Source organism: Acyrthosiphon pisum, chromosome A1 (assembly GCF_005508785.2).
Source record: "Acyrthosiphon pisum isolate AL4f chromosome A1, pea_aphid_22Mar2018_4r6ur, whole genome shotgun sequence".
Classification (NCBI taxonomy): Eukaryota; Metazoa; Arthropoda; class Insecta; order Hemiptera; family Aphididae; genus Acyrthosiphon; species Acyrthosiphon pisum.
Window position 1 is genome coordinate 82,253,414 of NC_042494.1, and position 10,607 is coordinate 82,264,020.

The 10,607-nt window shown below is 26.9% G+C and overlaps 2 protein-coding genes across 3 annotated transcripts in view; both read left to right on the forward strand.

The window, feature by feature from the left end:
* Positions 1–2,406: 2,406 nt before the first annotated feature.
* LOC115033535 lies at positions 2,407–6,027 on the forward strand. Its single transcript, XM_029486272.1, has 3 exons — positions 2,407–2,467; positions 4,459–5,220; positions 5,966–6,027. Exons 1-3 carry the CDS (start codon positions 2,407–2,409, stop codon positions 6,025–6,027), a joined length of 885 nt encoding a protein of 294 aa, XP_029342132.1.
* LOC100574565 overlaps positions 3,688–10,607 on the forward strand; it is a 76,772-nt gene continuing 69,852 nt past the window's right edge. For both annotated transcript variants that reach the window (XM_029487626.1, XM_029487627.1), the window contains exons 1-5: positions 3,688–3,727; positions 5,587–5,631; positions 5,966–6,019; positions 8,187–8,231; positions 10,452–10,509. In XM_029487626.1, coding sequence (XP_029343486.1) covers positions 8,187–8,231; positions 10,452–10,509 — 103 coding nt within the window. In that variant the 5' untranslated portion in view covers positions 3,688–3,727; positions 5,587–5,631; positions 5,966–6,019. The remainder of the gene's footprint in view (positions 3,728–5,586; positions 5,632–5,965; positions 6,020–8,186; positions 8,232–10,451; positions 10,510–10,607) is intronic.

A 10,607-nucleotide genomic window follows, 5' to 3' on the forward strand; every position in this document is an offset into this window, starting at 1 on the left:
TATAAAACAAATCAAAATAATAATACTGATTTTGATGGTTGTATGTTAGAATAAAAATAACGAAACATGTTTGCCAATAATTTTGTTTGTTTGTTTTTTTTTTTTTTTTTGAGGGTGTCATTAAATTACCGATTAAGTTATTAAAGTGTATAAAAAGGTAGTTATAAGAAAAAAATATTTAGATATTGTAAATTAAACCAATACCAATAATTTTAATTAAAAGTATATTAATGCATATTTTACTAAACTTTAGAGGATCATTGTTAATAAACTAGCGAACCAAAATTGATGATATGACTATCAATATTTTCAGAAAAAAAAGCTTTACCAAAATCCATTAAAAAATATAGTAATTGCCGTTTGAAAAGATAAAGTTGATTTTGCTATTGGTACACCTGCGTGTTTAAACATTTTGAAATTGATATAAAAAAATTGGCTATTAAAAATAAAGTAACAAGTCTTTTTGCGTTTTAACGAAATTCTATGTCATCGATCCGTAATTGTTAAAAAAACCCGCGTACAATGACATAAGATACACCCTATTATTGTAAAGATATAGTTAGCAACCACGTTTATATGCAGCTGTTAATGCGCATTGATTTTATGCGCATTGAGTTAATCCTAGAGTTGGGTGCATATAAACGCATTTTTAATTCGCATTAAACTAATGCGCATTTATTATTTAATTTGATTCGTCAAATCGAATTAACTCTTACTCCGGGATTAAGAAATGCATGTAAACGCTTTAATAGTTTAATGCGAATTAATTTTTTCGCGGGAATTTAAAAAAAAAAATTTATAATTGTTGGAATACAAAGTATAAAACATGGACTAAAAAACATTCGCATTAATTTAAAATTTTACCCGACCTCTAATCTTGATATTTTAGGTGCATATAAACTCGCTCCCTAATGCGCATTAATTCAATGCGAATTAACTGCTGCATATAAGCACGGTAGTATAATATTTAGTCTGAGTGTCATATACGAAGGGAGTACAATATGATTATGCTAACTTACAAACATTACGATAATATGCCAATAAAAATGGTATAAATAATAAATTGTATTATTTTCCCACCAATATGGAAATTAATAATAATTATCAATGTAGTATTTCCAGAAATCACAGAAATACAGTTCGATCTACATATACGCGGTAATTAATTATATTTATTTATTTACAATATATGTAGATGAATGTGGTATAAGTGTAGAAGTGTAAACACAATAAATTACCTATATTCTATTTTTACTAATCGTACCTCGTAAGTAATTTAAGTTTAACAAATAGTTATGGGCCGATAGTAAAGCCAAATAAATATAACATTGACATCTGAAATATTATATAATATTACTAGCTGACCCGGCAATGCTTCGCTATTGCAAGATTTCTCAGATATTAATTTGTTATTTATTTTCTGGATGTTAAATAATTATTTTTATTTTAGACCACTTTTAGTCCCCCCGTAAAACTTTATAGCAATATAACTAATTGTCAAATATTATTTCTTTGTTCATTTGAGCGCAATGCGTCCCGTAGATGAATATAACTATCAGCACGTATAATATCTTTTGATTGTGTCTTATAAACACCAAACGCTCAGATTCGATTTTGGCTGATCAACTATATATTGGTTAAATAACATGCCATATCTAAGTAAATGATTTGAATTGTTCTGGCGTTCCATTATGCGATAGCAATAATAGTTCATACATAAAACTTTTTTTTGTGTAGGAATTGTAGTAACAGGATCGACTTGAGATATATCTATCGAATATCTTTTACTTTGCCATTAGAGCAACATAAGGTTTTGCATTCGTCTTATAGTATAGATTTCCGTATTTATTTTAACATCGCCGCGCCGTACGCTGATATTATTTTTGTTGTATGGACTGTATAATAGTCCGGCGCAATAGTTTTCTATCGTTTTCGGTAGAACACGTCTTTCTCGATTTTGATTGTTATTTTATTAATTATTGATTGTTGGTTAGTTTAATCATAAGGCGCGAGGCGTAACCCAGATAGCAATTTTTTGTTTAATAATAAACGTAGTAGTATAACGTTATTATAATACTGTTATAATATTATCATTACAAATTATTATCTGGGAATTGATTGTACTACTTTCATTTTTTTAAATGCCTAGACGAAAGTCAAATATTGGTCGATCTCGGAATGATGCCAAAAGAATGCGTGTAGTACGTAGAGAACGTCAGTCAATTAATAATGATGATGTTGTTAACGATAGAGGTTCATGGTCGAGAAAAGATTATTCTGCTATGAACCATGAGTTAACAGTAGATTTCAAAAATGACCCTTCAATTTTTATAGGAAATCCTACAATAGTTTGCCAGTTTTGTTCTGCTCTGAGATATTAAAATAAATACGGAAATCTATACTACAATGTTGGCCGCGTTTCCTTCAGTAGCGATGGCATTACGCAAGTGGATGTACTTGTCTGATCGTAACTTCGACTGATTGAAACGAATTAGAATGAGACGCTCCATTAACATTCAAATTAAAAAAAAAATAATAATAAATAAATATTATTCTCAACTCCTATAACCCATAGCAACCATTAATAGACAAAAATGTCTATCGTAAACCTTAAAATTTCTCTTTTAACACCTACCGGGGGTGATCAATTCCCTTTTTAAATTAGCATAAAACCTTCTCTGCGATGTCCTCTTTAATTTTAAAAAAAACTGCACGACGATTGAATAAGTATAGTTTCGGAGTTTATCCCGTACAAAAAAAAGCGACTTCATTTTATATAGTAGTATAGATATAGATATAGATGTATGTATAAAAATATAGCATACAAATCGTTCAAATAAGTAGGTACACCAAGTCAACTATCCTAACGTTGAATAAACGTTTTATATTATTTGATGTATATTATCAACCACATGATATTTTTATTTTTTATGAACAAATAAAATAAGTAATTTTTATACTCTTTATGTCATATTGATTATTTTAAAAGATTTATTTTCGATAGAAATTATCCGATATCCATTACATAAATTACATATTTTAAGCAAACGTTTTTTTCAACAAATGTTGGCGTACAAATGTACAATATTCAAAAATCAAACAAAAGTTTTATTTGTATTTACAAGTATTAACCTTTAGATTACTACCCAAGTAGAGCAAAACAATCAACGGAATTACCTTTATATATTTATAATTATAATATATTAATTATGATACAATTTGATGGATTTTTTCATACTTAGAGAGGCATAAACTATCAATAGAAAAGGGAATGTTTAAGTAATTCTCTGGTCATTGCTCAAATTATATAATATCATAGTCTTGGAAAAAAGTTACCTTCAACAGCGTACCTATGGTTCAATACCACTGTTCAATAAATTAATAATATATGTTTAATTTTTATAATATAATTATTAAATTAAAATATCATTGAGCTCCGTGTGTATACAGTTCTTTGGAATTTGAATTGTGTGTTTGCTAGCCGACACGTCATTATATTATCTATAGGGTAAACCTATATTGATACTTCGATAAATTCGAAAAATATCAATAATTATAAATCGTGGTTGGTGTCTTTTGATGTCCATGAATTCACTTTCAATCATTAGTATCATACCTAGTTGGAATATAATCGAATGTTCTATTGTTTTTTCAGCTTTGCCACATCCAGCAGAATCATATACAACTTTTTATTCAAGAACTCAATATATTATTTCTGATAATAAACGTAATACTAATATTATATACATTTATAATAATATAATAAAATTATCATGTATCGTGTATCGTGAAATCTCAAAATAAAATTGTTCCAGACACGCCTTGGAATATATACTTAAGAGGATGTCAGTGAACTATTTATTTTTGTTCTCTGAGCTACGCATAACATACGTGCCTAATTTACATTTAGCAGAACCAACCCTATAATGTAGTATAACTTTCAGTATAAAGAGTGAATTCACCTATCATCAAACTTTAAGTTAAGAACAATACCTGTGTACGCTACGTTAATCATATTATAGCATTTTAATTTTTATGTAAGATGTTATGAAAGTGTAAATTACTACACTTTAAAAATGTATATAAATCATTGTATGAAAATTAAAATATGGAAGAACGTGGCGACACGCGTAATGCTCTTAACTTTATGTTTAATGATAGGTGAATTCAGTCTAACATTAGGTAATAGTAGCAAAACAGGACTTGATCTTCTAAACGTAAATTTGTTATGTGTGCATAGGTCAGAGAGAGAAAACAAATGGCTACCTAGGTAGCTATCAGTGCACCAATCTGTGTGTCACCTAATTGTTGATATAATATATATTATATAAGCGTAAATCATTTAAACAAACGATTTATCATATTTAAAACAATGACTATTTTCTACTTATCCCAAAATATTAAATATGCATAAATATGCGATAAAAATATTAGGTAATTATGTTCTTTTGAAAATAGTCCCACTGGTCATTCCTAGAGAGTACAAGGTCTACATTGCCGTTTTCGTCTGCATGGCTGTCAAAGCCGTCCATCTGAAACTCGTCATTGAGCTATCTACTGACGCGTTCTTAGCGGCGTTCGACAGGTTTGTAGCTCGACGCGGTCTGCCTCGGGAAATCTTTTCCGACTGTGGTACCAATTTTGTTGGTGCGTCAAAACGGCTATTCGTATTAGTTAATCACCCAGAGAATCGGGACCGGTTGACGGCTCGCGATATCTGTGCATGGAACTTCAACCCCCCCATGGCACGACATTTTGGGGGTCTCTGGGAAGCCGCAGTGCGGTCAACCAAAACGCTGTTGTCTAGAGTAATGTGGTGTCACCATCCAACTTTGGAAGAACTGTCCACCGTGCTCTGTCGAATCGAAGCTTTCCTTAATTCACGACCGCTTACACCAATGTCTTCATCTCCATCGGATTTGGATTACTTGACACCAGGTCATTTTCTGATTGGCCGGCCGTTGCTGTCTGTGCCAGATCTGCCGATGCCAGAAACCGCGAGCAAATCGGTGCCTCGTTGGAAGCTTCTCCACCAGTGCCATCAAGCGTTCTGGCGCCGGTGGTCCGCTGAATATTTATGCTCTTTGCAAGTACGAAACAAATGGACAAAGAGCAGCCCCAACCTTAAAATAGGCGATATGGTCGTAATGAAGGACAAACAGCTGGCTCCCACACAACGGCGTTTAGGGCCCATACTAGGTGTAATGTACAATTTACAATGTAAATTTAATGAAATGTACTATATATTTTGTATGTCTAAAATATGATACTCCATATATTTGAATTTGATATCAAACTGTTATTATAATTAATATCATAAATATTTTTGTAATGTACTTTTTTATTTAATTATCGATTTAATTGTATTGGTGTTTTTTTTCATTTCAAGTAAAAAAGTCATTTCAATATAAAATAATAACTCGTAGCTCAAACAATTAATAACATAATATAAACACCAACTCACGTCTTATATATTTATAATTATTTATATGATTTAAAATAATTTAATATTTTAAAATTTTGTTCAATATTATTGATAAATAATAAATATCTAGGTAAATTAATTTTTTTTTTTTTTTTTTGTAGTGTTAATGAAATACAATAAGGAGTTGTACAATACATTCGTAGCAAGTAATTGATTTTTTAGTTTGAACTTAAATAGGTTTAATTTAATTTATTAATTACTTACTAACTAGTTAACTAACTTTAAATAAACCACTTTGAAAACTTAAAATTTTTCTGAAAAACAAGAATATTATGAAAGCACAAACTATGTTTATAGCCTTATTTATAAAAAAAATACCTGCTAAATTAAATCTAGAGGTTTATTACCTATCTTTTAGATATATTAATAATATTGTTTTAAATATTATTTAATATAATATTATCTAATCATTTGTGATATTTTCCAAACTACATAACATAGTTACTTAATAGTATATTATGATTTTTTTTTTTTATATAGTTTCTCCAAATTGTCTTATTGATCACCCGACGTACTGTAAAAAATTAAAGAAGGGTAAGTAATTCAATGTTAATCATTTCATACTATTTTATTTCCCTAATACAAATAAAAAATATTATTTTAACTAATAATAATATATAATAATAATAATTTTATTTCACAAATAAGAATACAACACATTTCAAAAACAAGACAATAGACAGTATGCAACCTTCCCTGTAAGCATAGCTTGTATCTCTCCCATGGGAGAGCAGAGTTCAGATTATAATTTAAGTATATCTACATGTTATTATACCAAAAATGTCAGAAAAAATAACCAAATTTAACAAAATACGAGTAAAGATTTGTTTAAATAGTATCGAAGTTGATAATATGCAATAACAATTAATTCCTTAACACTCTTCAAGTTAAATAAATAAATACTTAATTTTTACATAAATTCGATCCAACATTTAAAGTACAATGAGAACCGAAAGTTGTATTACTATTAGAAACAATATTAAAATTACGTTTATATCTGATATTATAATCATCATTTACATTGGTCAATAGATGCTTATGTTTATATAATAGTAATGATACATTGGTATAAAATATTTTATCAACATTTTGTACATCGAGTTCATTAAAAATAAGCTTTTAACTATAAGATTTGGGTTTGCTCAATAAAAATGTAATAATACTATTTATTGAGACTTTTAGTTTCTCGAGATGAGTATTGTAAGCACAACCCCAAAACATTATTCCATAACTAAAAATAGATTGAACCAAAGCAATATAAATGATTCTCTTTATCTTAATATTAAAGTAGCGTTTAACATCTTTAAAAACAAAGAAATATTTACGTAAATTAGAAATTAAATTATTAATATGACATGACCGTCTTAATTTATAATCTAATGTAATACCAAGATATTTATATATTTCCAATTTTTCCAAAATATTACATTTACAATTTATGCTGCCTATTGAGCAAAATTTACAGTCAAAAAACTGTAATTTTATCTCAAAGTTATGATTTAATGAGTGCTCTTTGGTTTTAAAAATCATATATTTAGATTTAGCAATATTAAGCATCAACATATGATTATCAAGCCATACTTTAACATAGTACAGTAGTAAATTTGCTTTTTTTATATAAATCATTGTTATTGTCACTATGTAGCAATATGGCGGTATCATTAGCAAAACAAGAAATGTTTAAGTCATCATTTAAATTTAATAAACAATAATAATTAAAATTTATATTAATATTATATTATATTATTTTATAGCTATTACATTAAAATATTAAATGATAAGTGCCTAACAAAATTAACAAAAACCAGATATGACAGAGATGTAGTTTTTAGGACACTTTGTTTTGAATTGAGTTTTAGATTATGTTCTAGATATCGCCAAACTGCAGATAGTTTTTACGCAATTTAACAATTTCTAAACGGTATAGCTCTAATTTTCTAAAAAAAAATATAGGTACCTATATATAAGAAATGATAATACTAAACATGTACTTAATAGTTAATAGTACAAAAAAATCGTCCGCCGTACAACTATAAAAAGAAGTAATATCAATATTATGTGATTTAGACTAACGTTTATCGACCTTTCAGGGCACGAAAATTTCTTTGATTTTTGCATACAGATTTAAAGAATCAATATAATATTTATATTTCAGATAGACACAGTGGATAGTTGAAAAGTTTGATAAAAACATTTTTACGTCAGTCATTCTTCTTGACAATCAAAATTCAAAATTATAATAATTTGAAAGCACTAAAGGTCGACATTTTATAGTATTCTTAATTAAAAGTCATCGAATTTAGGTCACCAACAAGCATTTTTTTTCTAGCCACTAATCGTATATAATCGTATATTTGTTCTCTTAATTAAATAATTATTTAATTTTTGTTCGTGAATTTCTAAATAGGCACCTACCTAGATCATTCACATCGATGTACAGAATAATGTAATAAATAACATGCATATACTATTGCATATGTTAGGTATTTATTAAATTACATATTTTATTTAATATAATATATATTTAAAAAAATAAACATTTACATATTTGCAAGAACCAAAAAATGTTAGAATAAGTGTTGTGGTGTTATTTTGAAAATTATATTTAAATTGACCAAAAGTCGAGAAACTGATATTTTAAATAATACTGAATTATCGAGTTACCTAATTCTTGTTAATAATATTTAATAACATTTTATAGATGAAGAACCGCTGGATCAAGACGAGTTCTTTGCATTTAAGCAATGTATGTGATATTTTTAATAAAATTAATTTAAATAATTGTTAAAACATGGGAAATATAATTGCTAAGTATAATATTAACCATTGAAAGAAAACTTTTAGATTACTTGAAGAATTCTTAAGATCTATTTAAATTCCTATTTCCTTCTACTTTAGATTCTCAGCGGAGAATTTTTCTGTCTGTTAACATTTTTTCTAGTAGAAATATAATATGCTTCAATTTTCAACTTCAGCATATTTTCTGATGGGAATGTGAATCTTGTTGGTACTTTTGAGTCAAATTAGAAAATTACCGGTAGTTTTCAAAAGCACCGGGAAAATTAACAAAAAATTAAGAAAAAAACTGTGATTTTTGCGCTAATCCACTAAATTTTTGGTGTAAATAAAAAAAATCTGACCGTAGATACTTTTTATACACCATTACATTTTCAAATATTGCAACCCTCTTTGAGCTATTTATAGGAATAAAAAAACGTCAAGTTTTATTAGTTTTTTTTAAAATTATTGTCGATAGTAAATTTTTACTCGCTTAAAATATTTAAAAATTGAATACAAGGTTCCTCGAAAGTTGTTGTTAATGGAAATAAAAAAAAAAATTGAGTGCAAGTCCACAAAATTTTTTTTTATGAGCTTTAAATTAGAATTTTAACAAAAATCATTTATATCACAAGAATTGGCATATTATTTAGAATTAAAAATGCATAAATAATTTTTATTTATAGCCTATTACAAGATTCTTCAAGATTCCTCATAAGTAATCTTTAATAAAAGGAAACGTTTACCGGAAACTAAATTTTATGAGTTTGAAGTTTATATTTTTTCGAAATTGGATTCAGTCGTAAATTAACGAATTATTATAGAATGATTTTCTTAATTACTTATAGTTTATTCAAAAACTAATAACCGTAGAAACTAAATATTTTCACAAAATATTTATATTATAATTTTAAAAACATGGTAAAATATTCGATATATTTTGACTAGTTTTGAGCTATTAATAGGCATTTAAAATTGTTTTAGTTTATTTTTTTTTTATGTAAATGTCAATAAAATGGTTTTCGTTGGGTCGAAAATCTAAATTCTTGTAAACTTAATACGAGATTCCTCATAAGTTATTCCAATAGAAGATGAGAAATATTAAAGATCCGTAGGCATGATATTTTTCAAACGTATTTAAAGTTCAATTTTTTTACAAAATTCATTAAAATTATGAAAGTGTTCAAATTAGTTTGAAGTTTAAAAAATATATAAATGTTCAATTTTTATAGCTAAGGATTGAAAATTTAAAACATTTCTTATAAATAGTTTATACTGAGACCAAAAAATCAAAAAAGTAATAAACAAAGTTTTGTTTATAGACACTTTAGTCTTTAAGTTCAAAGTTTGGACAAATTAGATATTATTTAAATGAAGAATTACGATTTTAGTTATTTTGTTATAATTTAAAAATATTAGGTATTTTTGGGTACTGAATCTTTTAAATTATATTATAATATTTTATACATACAATTACATTTTCAAATGCAATTTTTTTGGCAACAATTTATTAAACCTACCGTAATAGTGTAATACCTACTAATGCCTAATATTAAAATTAATTAATTTAATCATTATATATTATAATAGGTATCATAAAATATGTAATGGTATCACTGATATGACAGTGATAACTTTGGTACATAAACACACACCATTCCATTCCCATGACCTATGATTATTATGTAGCGCTCATGTGTTTGTAATAAAATATAAAAAAATGTTAATTTATACAAGTTTATTTAATATGTATACCTGAATATATTGTGATTAGTGTACAACCATACAATTATAACAAAATATGTTTAGTAATATTATAGGCTGACATACTGTCTTCGCTCAGAATCATTTATCGTATTCGTATACAATGATTTTATGTCATTGAACTTAAATATAACACATCCATTACCGTAACTTCTTTAGACACCTAATTCACAGCAGAGCTTTACCCACATACCAGCTTTTTATTTTTATAACACCATTTTTAATACCTATATTATCTTAAATATTGTATACATTTCAAGAACTCAGTACCTACTCTAAATAAACCCACTTACCTGCTTTAATTTTTAATTTTTATAGGTACCTATTGTATATATTATATTACAGTATATACATATAATAGAAATTATTTAAGACATATCTCTAAAATTTGTTAAATTAAAAATAATACATTGTTTTGTTTAGGGTTTACCTAAGCTACAAGATACTTTTTTGGAACATAATAAAAAAAATTACACTAATGGGTAATGAAACCGTTAAAATATTTTTTATGATTTATGGCATTTGGGGTTTAAATAAAAAGGTTAATGGTTCGAACGGGCATTCAGTTCAAAAACGGATG

Bases quoted from the DNA above. Each gene is read 5' to 3' on its own strand.
- LOC115033535 (XM_029486272.1), top strand. From the start codon at position 2,407: ATGTTGGCCGCGTTTCCTTCAGTAGCGATGGCATTACGCAAGTGGATG. The intron at 2,468-4,458 runs GTAACTTCGACT...TTTTGAAAATAG, and splicing joins GTGGATGTACTTGTCTGATC to TCCCACTGGTCATTCCTAGA. The intron at 5,221-5,965 runs GTAAATTTAATG...TTTTTTATATAG, and splicing joins TGTAATGTACAATTTACAAT to TTTCTCCAAATTGTCTTATT.